The sequence below is a fragment of the Anoplolepis gracilipes genome, chromosome 8, assembly GCF_047496725.1.
Source record: "Anoplolepis gracilipes chromosome 8, ASM4749672v1, whole genome shotgun sequence".
NCBI classification, from domain to species: domain Eukaryota; kingdom Metazoa; phylum Arthropoda; class Insecta; order Hymenoptera; family Formicidae; genus Anoplolepis; species Anoplolepis gracilipes.
Genome location: NC_132977.1, coordinates 7,126,823 through 7,148,263, shown reverse-complemented (window position 1 = coordinate 7,148,263; position 21,441 = coordinate 7,126,823). Strand labels below are relative to the sequence as shown.

Here is a 21,441-nt window from a genome sequence, read left to right as displayed (position 1 = left end):
GAGATGCGAAACTGTCTTTGGGGGATGTCAGTCAGTCGGCAGAGCGAGATCCAAGCGGAAAGCGATGCGGCGAGCACGGGAGAAACGGCGAGGGTGGATTGTTCGGTGAGGTTCGGCGAGAGAGGGAGGAAGGGAGATGCTTTGTAATTACGGTGGCTGATAAATGGAGTCGTGACTCGTTAATCCCCTCCAATTACATCTGATGGAGACCGTTCACACCAGATCTATCTTGCATCACTTTTGGAATTTTCGATATAATTGTAAAGTATAATTTTATCGAACGTTCGATATATTTTGGCCACACATTTTATATAATTATTATATATAAAATATAATAAAAATTATTTTACATATGGGAGAAATCTAGTTAAAATTTACGAAAAATATACTGTCAGTTACTATCATTTATTGGACTTTCATTCTTGCTTAATCACGTTGACATTAAAAAACTAATCAGAGTACCTACTCATTGCTTATACTCGTGTACATTTTAATAATTTCTTTTTATTAAAAGAACTTTGCTTTTACACGTGCTTTAATCTTGAAAGTATGTATATAAAAATAAGTGTATGTGAAAGTGTATGTGTATATAAAAATAATTATATAATAATTACACCAATTGTAAGTAACAATGACAAGCAATAATTAGATACAAAAGTCTGTGTTATAAGAAGTACTTATAGTGCACTTATCGTAATCTTTATGTTGCTCTCTGTAGCTCATTCTTCGTGGTAGAATTAATTTCTATTTTTGACACTCCAGGCCTCTTCAGCCAAAGGTTAACTATGATGATTAATAAAATGAATAAAACTCCAAGCCTTTCATACATACACGGTAATTACAATCGCCACTCTAGTGTTCAGTAGCCTCATATCAACGAGCGTTATAAACAAATAATTTTTAAACGCGTTAATCTATTTATGAGATTTTACCTTATCTAAAGAATATAATTTTGCTTTGGTCAATGAACTTTTCAATGATGCAAAAATATACGTAGCTGAGCTTATTTTAGGCTAACAATAAATTAAAATATTTCTTTTGTTGTTTTATAATGAAGTGTTTCTAATTATGAGGCGCTTATAATATGTCGTTTCGTGATCTAAAATTTTTACATTTTGCTATTCAAAGAATTGCTTATATGATTGATTTGTAAGATATTATAAATAATGATTTAATGGTAAGACGAATTTCGGAGAAATATATCTTATGTTCAGTCATTCTTATCGTCAGGCGTTTTGTCTGGCCCGCATATGACGCATCGCTTTAAGAAGAGCGACAAAAAATATTGCAAGAAATACTTTAAATGCTTCATTTAGTACACGTGCACACCAATATCTACAGCTCGTGTTGGCTTTGATATTTAATTTTAATATTCTTATAGTGCATATACAAACATTATTTTTATTGCGCCGAATACAAAGCGTGTGATCGCGACTTTTCAACGAGCGTATTAATAAAAGTGAAATTCTTGTTGTCTGTCTTTACGTTCGCTAAACGAGCAATTTAACGACTGCCCATTTCACGTTCAGCACCGTACAGGTTGTAGATCGGAGCGATTATGATGCGGATATAGACGAAATGACCAGCATATACATGCATCATTTGTCTTAAGAACGAATATGGAACGCGTAGGTGTCACACAGGAGCGAGCAAAAAGAAGGTCCGGAAATGCATCATGGTAAATATCTGTGTACAGAGATATGTGCACGTGCAAATAAATGGCAATTTAAATAGAGAGAATAAAAGTACTCCTCTCTCTTGATATGGAATTTTGATAAGAAAAAAAGGATCGATAAGAACGTATTTATTGAAGCGTTAATATTTATGTCACAAGTGATGGTTTCGATAACAGTTGTTATCAAAACCGTTATTTATGACATAAATATTTATGCACCAACAAATGATATTTTCCTATAAAGCGCAGTTTAAATAATTGATAAATAATTATTTGAGTAGATATTCCAAAATAATAATTGAGCAGATAGTTTTTGTAAGTATTTTACTGGTAAAAAAATATTTATTGTCTCTAAATAATATTAGAAGTGTTGGGAAAAATTTGAGTGTTTTATAAAACTTTAATTTTTTTTATGTTAAACAAATACACAACTACACTGTAGCTTCTATTATTTATTTTTAAGCCACTTTGAATGCATTTATATTTGGTAAAATATTGTACTCAATAATCATTTTCTTTATAATGTGAACAGTAATATAATGTAAACAGTAATATAGCGATTTATTATTATATAATTTTCTACTGCAATTAATACTTGATCAATAAAAGTGTTATATATTTTACACAATTTCTTTTCTTATTTTATTTGAAATATTTTTCTCTGTCTCTTTCTCCTTAAGCACAAATAACTTCTTTATTATTTCTAATACAAATCTTGTTTACAAGTTGTAATCAATTTTGCATTATTATCTCGTTTGACTTTGGAATAATAGACCGACCAAAATGTCTACAATAATTTCCAACTAATCTACATCCGAGAGAAGTTAGCGAAGGTGTTTAGCATCGAAACTTATGGTTTATCTACTCACGGACAACAAGCACACAACAGTACATAGATCTTGCAATTAGCGGCTCTCTTGTGTACTTCCTTCCTACTCGCTTGGAAGCTTGCTATTAATCGTATCGCGTCTTGCGTTAGATAGAATATATGTATTTTAGAATGTAGAGAGTGCATACTATATGATTAAAAAATTATATCTTTGATATTGTATATTAAAAATATTTTTCATCAGATTGCCATAAAAAAATTGCAAATATCTATTACATTTAGAACCGATAGTAAAATATATTTATTATAATTAATATGCAAGCCATTAACAATATTATTTTGCAACGATAGACTTTTAGACCAATTATATGTATAAATCAGTTTCTTTTTAATTAAAACTTCAAAACATTATAATTATCTATTAAAAATAATAGATTTTTGCCAATTTAAATTTCAAGATATAAAATAAGTAACAAACTCATATTCCCTTCAATTTTAAATAAATTAAATTTTAATTTGAATTTTATGAGGAAGCATACACGTGTATAATATTTTTGATTTAGATAATTTTTGATAACAATTTTAAAATAAAAGATATACGTATATTAATTGATATATATATATATATATATATACATATATATGTACTGTTGTGTGCTTGTTATCCGTGAGTAGATAAACCATAAGTTTCGATGCTAAACACCTTCGCTAACTTCTCTCGGATGTAGATTAGTTGGAAATTATTGTAGACATTTTGGTCGGTCTATTATTCCAAAGTTAAACGAGATAATAATGCAAAATTGATTACAACTTGTAAACAAAATTTGAATTAGAAATAATAATAGAAGTTATTTGTGCTTAAGGAGAAAAAGACAGAGAAAAGTATTTCAAATATATATATATATATACGTATATTAACAAGTTTATTTGTAAGTCATATTTATAAATAAATATATTTGAAATATATTTGATGATAAACATATTTTGAAATATAATTTTCTGTATACATGTAATATTTGGTTACAGAAATTGTTAGTTGGTTATTATATTTTTTACTAGTTAGCTCTACTTCTCTTTTCTTTACCTCACTTAGATCTTTACATTTTTTTTACTTTTTAATCTCTCAGAAAATTGATGGAAACTCTTTTCATTACTCAAGTGAAAAATGAAAAGCAATGGGATTATCTAGTTATCAAGATCGATCGGAAAGATTAGTTATCTTCTATTATCGTTAGATTCTTTTGCAGAAGTCAGACTTGATGTCGTCAAATAGATATAAAGATTCGAGAAGACAAGCGTATAAGGAGCGTACATAAGATGTACACAGAGATAAAGTATTATCAATATTTTCTTCCCCCAAAATTTCTCGTACAATACTCCCTTTAAGTACGTACGATGCGAGTAGCGACCTTGGTTCACGCCATAACATGTCTGACTTTTGGAACCCGGTTGGTAGCAACATATCTAGGCAGTTGGCCGGGATGTTGGCGGCATGGGCGGAGGCAGGACTCTCACAGGCGGCCCCCCATTCGCTTTCCGGGTGCCACCCTTCTTTTCGAGCTGCTACGAGCTATCCCTTGCCCCGGGCTGCGGCAATCACGCACATGCTCGCGCATGCGCGCGTGTACGGCAACATCGCACGCATGGGTGCCTATGGGCGCCCATACGATTACATTGGAGGGGATACAAGAAACAGTAAATACCTATGATATACCATAATGCTCCTGTGATACCTGTAAATTATGATACCGCGTGCGTTTCGAGGCTACTTATTTTTCTATTAAGCAGAAATGTGTATCCGTTATGATATTTCCGTCTGTCTGTTTTCTCGCAAGTTACGTTGCCAATTTTTCTCACCGTTGCAACTGTAGAAGATAAAAATATGATAAGCCATATGTGTAACAAAATTAGCACAAGCGTTAATATTTGAATTATTCGTCTAAACAATGTCAAAGGTATAAATATTAAATTTTGCAAGAAATAAAAATTTGTGTTTTTTTTTTTGACTCGATAATTATGTCAAATTATTATTTTAGTAAATACTTTATTTGCTTATTAATAACTTGAAAAAATCGTTTGCAAAATTTAAATAAATATATGAAATAATATTAATATCTAAACTTTTTTTACATATGTATAATACATCTCTTTAAATAATTTTTTTATTATATTATATTTGCGATTAAGATGTCTGTTATAATGTTATCCATGTAAATAATTTACTTATTATTTTTAACCTGTTTTATGTTCAATATTGCTTTCGTTTCTAGCTTTTATCAAACCTAGAATGGAAACGATATTTTGCGAATATAACGTAATGCGAATATTCCTAAGAAAGAGATAGTGTCAAAACTTAAGATAACAAGTTGCTCTAGCCTTGGCTGATTAACGGTGTTTCCTGACAGAATAATAAATAGTGTAAAAGATTATGAAAAATATGAAAGCGAGGAAACTATCGTGCGCGCACACACACATATATACACGCATACATAACATGTAAGAGGAAAATGTTTCACGAAAAAATGATGGACGGAAATTAAATGAGTGTGGGAATATATAAGATTTGGAAACACGGTGTTATTGTAAATTATGAAACATTTATTTATTCATTGATTTACTTGACGGTTGTATAGTTCTCATCGATCTTTACGATCAATATAAACATAAGCATTGAAGTGTGCCCGATGACGTTTTCTTATCGTACATGCTCTATATACATTTAATAATTATAGCAAAGGGTATAATGTCACACTTATAGAACAATCTCGAAACTCATACATTTATTTTTTACGTCCTTTTCGCTAATTACACTCTAACGCGATTCTTTAGAATTAAAGTATCTTAAGAGGTTTAACTCTTCTGCTTCTTATATCTAATAATATTGTTTTGGTATATCGTCACAGCGATTCTGTGCATTAATTGTTTGATTACTACTCGCTTAAATCGTACATCTTCTGATTTACTCCTGTGCAATTGCGTCCTAATTATTATTGGTCATTCCTCATTTCTTTTCAGTAAAAATATATACTATCATTTCGAATTATATTTACAATGTACCGTACGGAAAGATGCTTTCAAATACGATAGCTTTAATTATATACCTCTATTATTTTTTTAGGAGTGTTTGAAAAGATCTTGAAATATATTGTTTTATAAAATAGTGTTCATATTTCGGTAATTAATTTGTCCAGCAACCATTTTTAATGTATAAGAATACATACACATAATATATATATATATGTATTTTAAAATTATGTTTAAAATATTAGTGATTTATTGAGAGAAAGAAAGATTACTAATATTAATAATACTCTGCAATCATATAATAACGCGATCAAAGTTTTACTTGAAAATTATTTTCTTTTAATCTGTATTGATATAAACGTTAATATCAATTATACTTACATAATGTGATATACGAAATATAAACACCATTTCTATATCATGTCGCAATAAAACTTTTTTTACACTAATATATACACACATAAAAGTTATAATGAGTTTTATATATATATATATACAATTCTCATTCTATAAAATACCAATTTTTCTTTGAATGTTGGTATTATTATGTAAATAATAATAAGAACGTGTGATCTATTAAAATTTAATTTTTGAATTATAAGTCTTGACGAGAAAAAATATTTCATCTCCATTATAAATCTTGAGGAGAGAAAAATATTCCATCTCTCAGAAACATAAAGAAAATGTTGGAAACATTAAAAAATTTACAAATATAATTCACTCAGCAATATATGAAAAAATTTTTACATTATAATTTAAGGGACCTTTCTTATAATTTATTTTGTTGATTTTGCACAACATGTATTTTTTATTATCCGATTTTTAATCTACATCAGATGCTTAATGACACATGTCTCTCATAATGTACGTGCTTCATCATTATATTGTATATTATGTAGGAATCATGTATACCTTATTACATAAAGTTAAACACGTATTTGGTGTCTATTCAGCATACGTATCATGTATAAATATGTGTATCATCATGACTTAAAGTTGTGTTTAATAGCTGTAAGGATTAGACACATCTGTGGTTGAATATAAGATCAAAAGATAAAATAGAAAGAATTTTATATTTATCTTTTGTCTATGACATTTTATTTTTAATATAATATTATCCAATATTAAATTAAACAATAAAAATGTAGTTTCAACCAGCAGTCATATCATGTCATGAACACAATATGTACACTCCAAGTACTCTTTGAATGTATGTATTTAACTTGGTGCTATAAGGCATGCATGTTGCATTTTCTATGCATATGATAATGTGCAATAGATTCAAAAATTAATATATCTACAAATTCAAAATATAAGAGATCAGGAATCTTTGATCAGACTTTAAAATTACTAACAATATTTGAACTTGCCACAATTTAAAGAATTTTATAATTTTATAATTTTTTAATTTGTTTTCTGATAAAAATTAAAACTGTTTTACAAATAATAATTTGTTTTAATGTAAGAATACATATAATATGTATATTTTTTAAAAATTATGTTTAAAACATAGGAGACTTACAAAGCATGACATAAGAAGTAGTGTTTACATTTCGTATATTATTGTATAAGTAAGTGTTGACGTAAATGTTTTTACGTGACGTGTCAACATAAAGAGAATTTAAAGAAAATAAATTTTCAAGTAAAAACTGATTGTTATTGTATGATTACAAAGTATATTAATAATATCTCTCAATGCCTTCTCTTTTTTAAATCCTCAGTATTTTAAACATAATAATAACAATTTCATATATATATATATATATATGTTATATGTCATGTATTCTTACGCATTAAAAAAAATAATTCACCTGGAAAACAATTTGATTATTGAAAAGCAAATTATAATTAGTAATAGAAATGTGAATAATAAATGCTGACAAGACTTCTCATTAGCATTATTGAAATGTTCACATTTAATTAATAAATCGATATTTATAAACGTAAGATTATAACATTAATTTGTATTCAGTCAAATACAAATAGAAAGTTGTCTTGGAAAAGTGAAATTTTTCTAGGAAGTAAAAAGTTTCTTGTCATTTTGTTAAATAAATTTTTTTTGTTAATCATCTAAGAGAGATACGACATTCTATACTTCATCCGCACATTATTACCTGTTTTATTTCGTAGAATTGTGTTCCCTTTTTTTTACTCAGCTACAATAAGTTTTTCTCACAATGAGAGTTTCCACAATTTCACAAAATCAAAGAAATTTTCCTTATTTCAGCGCGTTCACAAAAAATCAGACGTCATTATTCTCTTTTAAAATAACCTTGTTAAACTTTCAATTTTGGATATTTTGAACTTATCTCATTTAAATAAAAATTAATTGATCGTAATAATTGAAATAATTTGTATGTAAAAATAATAACGCCCGATCATTCTTCTCGTCGTTCACGGTGTAATGAGGAAAATTCAAACTACGTTTATACAATTTGCAATAAATATCCGATCGAACACAAGAAACAACGGAGAGCAGTGTAGTATTGAAAATATTACATCATCGAATACATCTTCCGGAATGGATGTTACAGAGACGTGAGTCCATAATCGGATTTTATCGCCGATGGCGGTACAGGAGCTGATACTTGCGACAATCCAGGAGGGCTGGTAGCTGGAGCGAGTGGACTGATACTTCCGGAACTTATGTGTCCCAACGGTCCTCCCGTCGGACCGTCCATCATTCCACCCACGTGATGATGACTCAGCTGTGCTTGGAGATGAGCCAGAGAATGAGGGTGACCTTGAAAGCTTGGGTGAACCACAGGAGGAGGAAGAGTGCTGACCCCATGAACTTCGCTCATATCGTGACCGATGTTTGAGTCCAGGCTGTTCTCCATACCGCTGGAAGGTGAGTTGTTGTTTTTCCTTTGGCTATTATTGTTACCTGTGCTGGACTTTGCTCGTGTCGCCGAAGCCTTCGCCGACTTCGTTGCTGCCGGTGCTTGGCCGTTTGCATTATTCTTCCTGCGCACGTTCTTCGTATTTGGCAGCTTGTTGTCTTTCTTCCATTTCATACGCCGGTTTTGAAACCAGATTTTGATCTGTCGTTCCGATAGGACCAGGTTATGAGCAATCTCGATTCGTCGTCGTCTCGTCAGGTACCTATTGAAGTGGAATTCTTTTTCCAGTTCGAGTATCTGATGCCTCGTGTAGGCAGTTCTCTGTCGCTTTGGCTCCATTCCAGGTGTGTACGAGCCGTTCGCTATAAGAGAAAAACAAAAATCGAAATATGTTAGTGAGATTATAAATAACGGCGAGTTTTCAGTTAGCGGGACATTACTTCTCTATCTGAAAAGGAAATATGATTATACAAGAATGCGATTATTCTAAACATGTGTGTGAGTGTTTCACTTTAAAATGGATTCTTTAAACAATTTGGAATCGACGCTCTATTAACAAAAGTCGATTATTTTTTCCTAAGAACTCTATTTTTAACATTAAACACAATAAATTAAATATGTATACATATATTTTACGATATTATAAATATATCTTATATAAATATAACTTTTACATTTTTTAAATTTCATTAGTACACTATATAAAATTAAATATAAAGTCTGAATTTATGTGTTCTCTATTTATATATATATATATATATATATATATATATATATATATATGTTTAAAACTTTATTATCTTTTAATATATACATATCTATTAATATAAAATTTAATATTTGCAACAGAATATCCATTTTTACTATTTAAAAACTATAGACAATTACACATTTTTTATTAAAGGAAAATTAAATTTTAAATTCCTCAAATAATTTATCTTAAGATATCCACTAAGATATCTATATGTTACGCGATGTTCTAAATTATATTTAAATCAATAAACTTCCGTTATCGATTTTTTAAGCGCATACACACACATAATTAGAGGCAATCTTCTTTGAAAAAATTCAACATAATTACAATAGTTTTTAAGATCTTCACGATTGACAATGAATAACTTTTCACGAATTAAATTTCAAAGATGAAAATAGACAAACAATTTTATTGTATTTTATATCTAGGTATATATATAATTTCACGTAAATTATTTTTTAACAAAACTATAATTTTACTTATTAATAATATATTGTATATGATGTTTATAGAATACTTTATATTCGATGATTTTTTTCTATTAAAATTGCGTTTTACAAATGTACCGTAAGACATTGCTACAACCTTTTAATATTTACTATACTAGACATTCTCATTCTTTTCACTTATATCCAAAACTAGCCATTCCCATTTTTCTCATTTCTCGTCGCTAACATTCTCATTATTAGCTCGACACAGTGTTATAAATAAATCTTAAGAATACTCTTCTTTAGTGCTATGCTTAGTATTGCATTATTATGTTCACTAAAGTTTCTATGTGCCTTTTTTCCTACGCACTTCACTCGTATCCATTCACAAAAACGTAGTGCTAAGTTACGTAAAAAGAAGGTCTAATGTGTCGGATGGTCAAAAACCTATTTCTTTAAACCACTGAAATGTGCAAACACATAATAAATACTTAAGCAGTGACAAGACCATGCCATTTTAACAACGAAAAAAAAAGAACTTATTAGTTTGTATATACATATAATTATTGATGTATGTAATTATTACATATCTCTTACGTTGATATTTACAAAAATATTATATCCATATAACATTTTTTGCACACCGTATGACTACGTCATGTTCGTTTTGAATAGCATCAAAGTCAGTTGAAGTGACTTTTGTAATCTGATCAATTCGCAAGATATGCCGGTCGAGTTGCGGAGGTAGAATACGCATATGTAAATTCGCAAGGCTAAAAAGTGCTAAGCATATATACACGCACATTGGTCCCGCTAAGTAGTATTTAAAGAGATATAGGAACAATAGATTATCCTGTACACACAACCCGCAGGTTAGTTTCAAGATCAAATGATTCGATAATTGCCTCGTCGAACACGTTCGTCGTCAAGTTTTTTAGGCCTTATTAAAAGTACACATTGTTGCACAATTGATTAATGTTTGACAAAAAATTTAAAAAAACACAGATATAAATATTAATAATAATAAACTGCAAAAAGTCCAAAGTACTATCGAAAATCAGATATTATTGAAATACACAACGAACGATTGAACAAACGAATTGGGAAAAAAAAGGTGTATCTCGTTGTGTGTCAGGATGATATTAATATTTGTGAGTCATGCTAGTAGCAGTCCATGGTGGTCCGTTCAATTCGATAGAGGAAAACATGGGAACAAGTTCAGTCTAGAATCCGTGCAGACACATTCCATTCCGAACTGACCGACGGTCTCGCGGAGGCCCCTTTCAACTCCGACGTCCGGCGACCATACTTCGACAACCAAAGGGGAGAGATTGCAGTTTCTGACAGCCCGACGGGCGAGCATACCAAAGTTCAGAGATTTCAAATATTAAATCGCACGACATTCACTATAATGAAAAATGTAACGTCATACAGTTTGGGGAAATATTTTCAAGTAACAATTACATACAATTAAATCGTTTAAGTACATATATTAATTTTTCGATAATTTCGCAAAATGAATATTTCAATCTCGGTAGGATATTTCTTAATCTTTACTTTTTTTATGTAATAATTACAATAAATTCTAATGTTTGATTTGTTATATTATATAGTCTATTAAAATAATTTTTTTCTTGGAATGATTATTTTTACTCTATACTTTTTTTATGAGGTTTCATAAAATCAGTAAATTATTTTTGAGATACTTTTTCTAACTTTCTATCGGATCAAAATTTTTCGTAAAAAGTCCTTTTCTCTATTTTTATTCTTGTTGCACATTGTAGATTATTAAATCTGATCAAAGATAATGTTATGTGTTATGACATTATAATATATATATATATATATATATATAATACCGAAAGCTTTTAAGTAGAATATTAAATATTGCACGGAATTTTCAATAATAACATTTTCTCTTCTATTATCTTTGTTATAATATTATTTTATAATATTTTATAATTTGCATTTGTAATATAAGAATGCTGCATTTTTGTCTTTACAATGTTGATTTTTAAGGGTTACTAGAATAAAAGTTTTTATTGCGAGTAGGTTTTTTCTGAAAGAATTCATTATAATAATATTCGGTTTTACAGTATGATGTAGAATCTTTTTTATTGTATTATATACAGTAGTCTCGAAAGAAATACCTGCAAGCTGGAATGAACAGCACTTTCCGACATCAAGTGGAATAGAAATTTTTATAGCAGCTAGTCTAATTTTGAAGGAATATTACGTTGCAAAAACTGTCTTTGTATACTTCTTTAATTCTTTATATACTTGAGAAATATATGGTTTTCCGTGGCTTTTAGCCATATATATATATATATATATATATATATATATTATAGATACATACAAACCCTGGAAACAAACGCGTAAACAGATATACCGCTCTCAATCTCTATAATTTATAGGCCATTAATTAATACACCCGTGTATGCTGTAGTTAGTTTAAAATCATCTTTTTATCTTTATGAGAATAGGAAGCACGCGTATATTAGTTCTGGAAGTAATTGTCTGATTAATTATGAGAGAAGAACTACGTTCGCTTTAATTGCCTTAATTATAACAGTCAGGAGCTTATACCATCACTAGTAATATCTATCTAATTCCAAGTCTCGAGTATCAGGAACGGCGAGCGTCTACTTAAAATACGCGATGGAAAATCTCTGTGTCGAATTTCGAAATTTGTATTATTGACCGCAGCCGTGAATTATGTTGCGGAACTTCTATTCTTGCAGTATTCGCTACTGTATGAAAGATGAAGATATATTAGGTGTAACCGAATTCACCTATAAAATGAGGTGCCGCTGGAACCTCACACAGGTGATCACAAGGTGTAACGATAAATTTCGGCCCATAAGTCTTCGGGCCGCTCCAAAGCGCCATCACCTTGCGCGCATATAATGCAGTGTGTATATCCATTAAATACACAAACGGAGATACTTTGGACAGGTATGCGTCTGCCGGATTCAAGAAAATAAATTTCCTACAAAATCTAGACACTTTTCGTGTACACAAGCATTCAAATGTATAAATATTTTCTTGCTTCCTTTATTTGAATAATATAAATAAATAAACAACGCGATAAGTAATGATAAATATTTACTAATTTCATTTAAATTTTGTTCTATTCGATTAAGAAGGAATGATAATTCGAATCGAGAATTGAAGCAGATTTGTATCATATCTTTAATTCATAATAATATTATATGAATTATAAATATGTATAAAAAAATATGTGTAAAAAAATAGATTCTACAAAACGTAGTGTCTTGCATAAAATAGTTATATCATCAAACCGTCCGATATTTTCGCAACAATTGATTATATCTTTCACACTCAAAATACAATTGTAATAAAATGTAAATACAGATAATTCATAAATTATTTATTGAATTTTATTTGTTGAATAGATGATAACACTTCGCGAGATTTAAAATAGATATATATTACAAAAAGTAAATCTCTCATCTAAAATTAATATCATGAAAAGCAAATCTATCCTCTAAAAAATTAAGAAAAAGAAAAAATATTGTAATGTATATGTAATGAAAATAAAATAAATTAAATAAGTAAATTTTTCAATGCCACATAGCACCGTGTAGTGTCCTTGGGAAATAGCGAAAATAATTGAAAATTTATATATTTTTACTCACCGACGCCCGCAACATGAATTTTTTTCATCCACGGATAAATAGTACGTTCTCTGTTCTCTTCGTCTTCCTCTTCTTCTTCCATTATACCCGGTGAACTCTCCATCTGACAGTCTTCTATTTCATCTGGATCCGAGCTGTCGTCCACATGATGCTGTTGTTGTTGCTGCGGGGTTTGCTGTTGGCCACCCTGTATATGTTGAGATTGCTGAGACAAAGACTGTTGCGTCTGAAGATCGGGCGAATTATCCCGATGCAACTGACCCGAGCCAGCCGGACTGCAAGCATTGTTCTCGTGTTGTTGATGATGCTGAAGGGTATCCGGCTGTTGCACATGATTCTGCATTATAGACGGCGACAGAGGCGTGGATCCGAGAATAGTTGACGTAGGTACAGATGGCTGTTGGTGTTGTGGTTGCTGCTGTTGCTGCTGCTGACTTTGTATCGACGACGGACACGTGAGCGGCGGCTGTTGGGCTTCCGGCGGCATTGCTAAAGCACCCACCGCGTGATGATGAGGATGTAGACTGGGATGATGTACCGCGTGTACTTGGTGATGAGGATGGTGAGGGCCATAATATCCGCCGTATCCCGCGTATCCTCCATTTAATTGTACCGCCGAGGAAGCTCCGTAAGGAGTCGACGCCGCTTGATGATGATGCTGATGATAGCCGTACTGTAGTTGAGATTGCGGATGGCTCAAGTGATGACCGCCACTACCGCCCGAAAAGAAATCCGCGCCAGTCGAAGGTATATAATTGTTCTGGCTATACTCCTCGCTGGGGGGAAACTTCGGATCAACCATGACAGAAGTAGTAGCTAAATGATGATTTCCCGTCTGCTGCTGATGCTGATGATGGTGATGATATCCACCGGCGGCAGACGGATTCATCAGGAAGGAACTCATGTTCGGAGCACTTTCTCGCGGAAAACACACACACGCACGATAGTCCAGATGAATTTTAAACGACCGCACTTCGCGATTCTGCTTTCTTATCTGATTCTCCGCATCAGTTCGTCGATTCGATGCACCATTTCATATTAATATTCATCATTCTCACAAGCTGACACACTGCACCGCACTGCGCTGTGGTCCATCGTCCACACCTCGTCGCCTCTTGCGAAAAGGGGTGACGTTTTCTCGAAAGGAGGAAAAAGAGAGAAAGAAGGAGAGAGGGAGAAAAAGAGAAAAGAAATGGAAAGAGCGGGGCTACAACGAGCACAGGACTCCCGGTGGACAGCTGCTTATTCTCTCCTCTCCTTCCGCCACTTTCGCGATCCTCCACGACCTCGTTCGCTCCTTCCCGCCCACCGGAGCCCAATTACCATACCACGTGACCACAAAACCGACCAATCGGAGCTGTTTCTAGTCCGCGACCATGATGGATAACCACGGCACGCATGCAACACGTGAGTGGCGCCGCGAGATTCACTGCGGCAGGTGTAGCAACTTCTTGCTTTGCTTCTCTATTTCACTGTCATCGAATTCCATACATTCGCAGTTTATTAATTTCTAACGCATATTGTCAAACTACGTTTCCCTTTTTCTCGATAATACGCACTTGTTTTTCTCATAAACTTTCACTTTTCATTCACACTATAGATTCGTAATATCAAGCTGATGTTTCCACGAATAATTCTGATAAATCAAACATCTAGATACGAATCATATTTTCGAATAAACGAGTAAACGTCAATTTCTCTGCACTGCACTTCTGTCACTGATATCTCGTGTAAAAGAATCTTCTTGTAAATTTATAGAGAGAGATTGAAACGAACGAGAAGCCTTTCGTCAGTGAGAAAGAGAGACTTGAAAGTGAGCTCGTCCTCGGCAGAAACTCGTCTGGCAACTCTGGTCTGCTTCTACTCCCTCCAGCTCCGTTCGCGCCGGCTGGCTTTGAGCCGATGCGGAGAGCCGCATTCCCCTTTCCCGTCGTGCCTCTTCTCTAGAGTCACCCCCACTTCGCGGCGGCATGAGACCAACCCCTGCCACGGAAACAGTGGATCTTGTGCCCTTATGGGGCATACTCGAGGGTACGTATAACCGTGGAGTCACTCCTACGGATCCCCTTAACCCGCCTCCGTGCCTCGGAAATCCATCTTATGGTCGGAGTCAATGCTGAGAGAAACAGTGGCAATGAACGTTAATGCTGTTGATATTGAATACTGTGGCGAAGGTAATTCAGAACTATTTGTCGTGACCAGCAGGTGTTACTATAACCGCCCATTACACCTCTATTTGCCAATATTGTACGAAAATGGGATTGTTATTGATCTACAATACAATAGACATTCCTTTTATATGCGTTAAAAGAGCAACATTCAATATCCAAAGTTGCAATTAAAGAATTATTATTGTCCTAAGACACGAGTAAGTAAATATTTGTACATACAATAGAGATACGCGTATATTTATGATATTACAAGACAACAATAATAATAATATAAATAATTCTCGGATAAAAACAGAATATAGTTTATATTATTGTCAAAAGTCATCTTCGTGAGAATCTTTATGAGTAATAGGCATTCGAAATAGGCAGCCCGAAAATATTACGTAAGACGAGTTCGAAATTGACTAAATTAATAGTAATAGATCTGCTATTCAATTACATTCTGTTCATATTAATGCATTAGTGTCTCGGCGTACTCGGTCAAGTACGTCTACTCGCGATCAGCTGCGTGGCATAGAGAATATAAAACGCCGAGTCATTACACAAAGAGCATACTCACTGTGTTTTGCTTTGGTACGACAATACAGCACGGTAAATTTAAGTTGCGTTGACTGTGTGCCTATATAAACGATTCAGGAAATAACAGTATCAGAATATTGTAACAAAACGGTATTGTAGAACAAAGACGAGCGATTTAGGAATTGTATGGTTAAAGCGATTAAATAACGCAAACGCGAAAAGTGTCCTTTACGTTATCTAAAATTTTTCGATTTTTTCAACTTGTTAATAAATATGCAAAAACCGAATGTAAGGAAAATAAAAATAATTTAAGTTTAAATGGTTCAAACACACACACGCACACAAGAAGATTCTGAGAGTACATGGTTCGTTTTTACCCTACATATATCTGTCTTCTTCTCTCGCGCGAGTTAGTTTTTCGTTTACTCGGATATGCCGCGGCTTATTTCTATTTTTCTTATGGCCACTTCATGTCGCTCCAAGCAGAAGAGCGGAGCTTTGAGTGGAATCTGGAAGAGTCCAGAGGGGTTGAAGGGATCGCGCTGAATGACGTAGAAGAGGCTAGAGGGGGTTGTCTCCTCGTTTTGCGACACAACCTCCTCGTCTTTATCACCGACGATGCTCGGAAACTTCTGTCCTTCTCTCTTTTCTCGTTCACCGCCATCTTACGCCATCTCTACTTTCGTCGTCTTGCTCCTTTCCTCCGATTCTACCCCGAGTCTTCTGCTCTTGTCTTCCGGCGAAACACGATCAATCACTTTTCCCGGTCCGCCGGCATGACACCCCCTTTACACCCACGGCTATCCTCGAAGAGGGCCTGCTTCGTCAACGACGAGTCCTTTCGGCTACCGGACGAATGTGTGATCTTCCAAGTGACGATTATCGTGAGATCGCACACGTGGGTCTGTCATATCGCTTCATGAATTTTGTTGTCTCATGGAGTATCGTCGATTGTTTCGACATTCAAATCAAGCTTTATATTAACGAAAAGTAGGGATATATTAAATATTATTAACGTTAACAAATTTTGAAATAGCAAATTAATTATTGTACATTCTTTGACAATTTATTTGTTAAAGTTACTAGAAAACTCGTTTGGGCTCGAAACATCGTTTCGACGATTTGAAGTAAATGTCAAAATGACAATGCATTCTTTAAGCAATTCCTCTTAAACTATACCACGCTATCTCTCTATAAAAACTCGCTTGGCAAGAATTCTTCGTGGATTCAAGATTTAAAGAGTTCAACGGACTTGCATTGTGATAATGATAAATGACGAAACAGTTTACGATTTAATATCAATCTTGGCCGAGGCTGGTGCTTATTATTACCCATTAGTAAAGTTTTAATAACGCAATACGGTGCTCGGCCGGGGGTGGAACCGTTGCGATTTATCATTTTCATCGCTTTATTAACGGCGTTTCAGTTATATTCAACTTGTTGATCGCTTATGAAAGAGGAGCATCGTCTCTGATATTGAAGCTGCGCGAATTTGCGTTTCCGGGATTATTTTTAGCGAGGCCCGAGAGCTGATTAATCGTCTCAACCGAAGGTAGAAAACTGCAGAAGAGATATTTCCAAGAGAATCGGGTCACCTATATATCGGAAAATAAAAAATCTTTAAGGATCCGCAATAGAAAAAAAATTGTAATTTTTTTTTTTTTTTTAGTTATTACTAGTAAGAAATATTTTTATGTAAATGTAAAATGAATATGCAATTCTCGAACAGTTAAATGTCGCGAGTAAATCATAATTCAATTTTCAAACAAATTACAATAACCTCTGTTAGAATCTTCGAGGAATCATCGATCGATATTTATTTCAAAATTCAAAGTATATTCCAAATATTTACGATTCAATATAATCTACCATAATAGAGAATCATGATCGATAGATCCTTCGGGAAGAATCACGCGCGATACAATTTTACTCATAGTATTTTAGATTTTGAAATTTAGAAAATGCGAATGTTCTTCGCATTCGTTGTAGCTTAAGGTGTTGGCAGCGGATCTGTTCGAGGTGAGAAACACGAGTCTCTGGAGATTCGATTTCTCTGCTGAGTCACGATCTCGAGCTTGCCGACATGAAAAGGGGTCCATGTCCCCTTAGGGACATCCAGTATACATCTGATGCCTTAGATATCCCGAACCGTTTTCAAGACTGTTCCTTTATCCATGTGCGTTCAGCTAAACAACATAAAAATATGCACTAAAGTAATTTTACAATTTTTTTTTCTTCTATGCGTCAAAAATTATAAACAACAATTTATTATACCGTAAAAAAAATTGCACGAATAAGAAAGAGATGTCAACACTTGCATAAAATTTTTCTCTTAAAATACAAACGTTATAATCTTTTTTATCTCAAGTTTCTTGAAAGATCATTTATTTAGCCACACGAAAAAGAAAACAATTTATTAAAGGAGGAAACGTGTTTTCTTTCGTCAAAAATGTAAAAAGCACCGCGTGCAAGGTGATGATAACTCGGCGAGCGGCAATGACGCAAAGTCACGTTGACGGCAATGAACATGACATCTTTCATCAAGCAACTGGACGAATGCCCCAAGTTCGACGTTTGAAGCCGGCGTATGAGTGAAAGTGTCAGCTGTAAGTTGTTTCTTGGCCAACAGTAGCCCCACTTACAGGATGAGCGGAAGATGAGGAATCACTAGAGGCGCGATAATTATCGGCCGCGCATTACGGTAAAGATGTTAACGCGACCTTCGATCCGTAACTTCGGACAATTACCACCTGACACCGCTGCTTGAAAGCAATTTGCCTATACGGCGCACTTTTCCAGCTTCCTTGAAAAGATAGTGCGAGATGAGGGGAAAAAAGTGCCTGCGGCCGTTTATGCGCGTCAAGAGGCACAAAAGTGGCTCATTATCTTTGCAATTCGAAGCGTCGTTAGCGCCAATCCCTCTTGACAATCTTGACACTCTTCCTCAAACAAATCCGGGGTCAGCCAACGATGGATATATAGAATATATATACTGCGGTTTTGAACACAGACGCGTACCGTACGCGAGAAGGAATATAAAAAAATTATAAAAAAAAGTATGCCTAGTGCAATAACAAGCAATAATATTTGCTGAGAAATAAGATGCAGATTCATCATCATTATGCTAATAACAATATAATTAATGCTACAATACGTATTTTATAGCGTGACTCATTTATATTATTAGGTATATACGTATAATAATTTTACACTGTGTATGTTGCTTCGAAACTTTATCTAAAATTCTGAAGCAAACGAGTTCTTGGAAATGTCTTTGCTTGTAATTCACGATGTCGCGAACGACGATGGGTGCATATCCTGTGTACGGTCAGTCGTTTTTATATGTAGTAGCAGTAATAGCGGCACCGCTTGCTGAAAAGGAGGCGTTTACGCGAATATTTATATCTTCAAGGATGTTGATTACTACCAGAAGCAAGGATGAGAAGGAAAGAAGGAGGTAACGAGGTTAAGGTCACTTATCATCCATGACCTCGACAATTACCATTCGACACCCTTCGTCTTCGTTTTAAAAGCAGTTTGCATACATTGGGAATGTTTCGGTATTGTTAAAAAAGGATAGGTCTGACCCTTTTCCAACCTAGCATGATAACCCAAAACCGTTTTGTTAATTGTTTCGAAACGACCTGGGTGGAATTTTAAATAACAATGAATGTTTTTTCTCCAGAAAAAATCGATTGTGATGAAATTTTTGCGGGCAAAAATAAAAATATAATAACAATAAACATTATTTAAATATATATAATAATAATAATAATAATAATTTATGAAAATATAAAAATATTGAAAGAAATAAAAATTAAATATTTATTTTAGAAGAGAGAGAGAGAGAGAGAGAGTTATATAATTAAAACAAACATTTGAAAAGTCTTAAACATAATATTATACTCGATATAATACAAATATTATAATACAATCAATATAGTATTGTACAAACTCTATATAATTCTGATTTTTACTTTTAAAAGATCAAAACGTATATGTAAAGTATCCTGCAACTTTTTCTATCCTTTCTCGTAGAGTTTCATAACTAATATTCATTGTGACCTACAGACTGCTTTAAAGCATACACCTTTTTGAAAACCAAGGAAATAGCACTCTGGAAAAGTGTTGTTGCAGAAGGTAAGTGCAAAGGGATGTCCCGAAGGCACGACGGTTCAGAGAACGGGAGACGAAGAAAGAGCATACGGCAGCGCGAAGCTAAGATTAATGGATTTGTATTGTCGGCATTTTTTCAAGCGTTTTAGAACTACTTTTGAGAGACGAAAGAGAGAGAGAGAGAGAGAGAGAGAGAGAGAGAAAAGAGAGGAGTGCGTCTCATTTTTCAAAAATTCCGCGCGCATGGACTAGACAGAAAATCGCAATCGATTCGCCTCACACTAATGGTTTCGAATTAAACCGTGATCTTCTCACGCACAGGTAAATCACACACATGGTCCGCCATCTCCGTTTCTTGTGTTAGATCGTTTAAAAATAGGTATTGATAATCGTGACGTCAGTTTTCTGCATACGGGCGGCGCCGTGCTCGCAGACTTACGCAATTCGCGATAGTAACGTTTGACCTTCGTTAAACATTTCGCGGTAAAAGTAAAACGGAGTCGGGCAGATTACTTTGCATCCGTGCGTAAAAGAATTGCCTATGCGTAATCCAGGAGCAGAGCCCAGAGGAATTATTCTTACTTTAGGGATTATATTCTTACTAGCCACTAGGGACCATCCGTGTCACATGTTTAAAACCTGCCGGGACAGGCAATTGTCGCTGTTTAATAGTAATTTAAAGAATTACGATAATCTCAGAAAAGGTAGGCAAAATGGGAGGAGAATGGACGCGGTATAAAAATCGCAAGGAACACGACGTAGGCGGAATAGGATGAGGTTGACGCTTTGGGACCTTCGATCTTTCTTACGAAAGGCGAAGATAGGAATTACAGCAGCTGATGAGCCGTAACCGATGGACGTACAATAACCCTCCGTAAGCAGTACCGCTATCTCTCATTCCCCTTTTGATACTCCTATCGACCTTTATCTTACTTCAACTTCGCTTCCCAACTACATAGGAAAATTCTCAACAACCCAATCGTGCGCTTTGCATCCTACTATTTCTCGATGCAACGTGTCAATCGGCATATCGTAGCTACATCCGCGTATTCAATCATTGAACTTTGGTATTTAACGAGTCCATTATTTTTGCGACCAATTTTTTGCCGTATTAATTGTGTGACATCACTCATCTTATATTTATTATTATTATGCAACGCGTCCAAAGATCATCGAATATCCCTTTAGTCAGAAATATTGAAAAACAGATTGAAAAAAACAATTGTTATTTTAATACAAAGAGAAAGGGAGACAGCGAAAAAAGAAGAAAAGAAAAATATCTAGTTATATATGAAGAATTATTTGAGACTAAAAATTAAATAATTCAACAAATTAAAACTTTAGAACATAAAAATATAACATTATTGTTTTAACTTTAACTTTGTTTTTTGCTTTACAATTTAGCTTAAAACGTAAAATC

General features: G+C 33.6%; 1 protein-coding gene across 1 annotated transcript; it reads right to left on the bottom strand.

The window, feature by feature from the left end:
* Nucleotides 1-5,081: 5,081 nt before the first annotated feature.
* Dfd (homeotic protein deformed) lies at nucleotides 5,082-15,122 on the bottom strand. The gene is made up of 2 exons (XM_072897768.1): nucleotides 13,216-15,122; nucleotides 5,082-8,733 (listed from the first exon to the last, which is right to left on the bottom strand). The coding sequence occupies exons 1-2, from the start codon at nucleotides 14,117-14,119 to the stop codon at nucleotides 8,057-8,059; spliced, it is 1,581 nt and encodes a 526-aa protein (XP_072753869.1). The 5' UTR covers nucleotides 14,120-15,122; the 3' UTR covers nucleotides 5,082-8,056.
* Nucleotides 15,123-21,441: the final 6,319 nt, after the last annotated feature.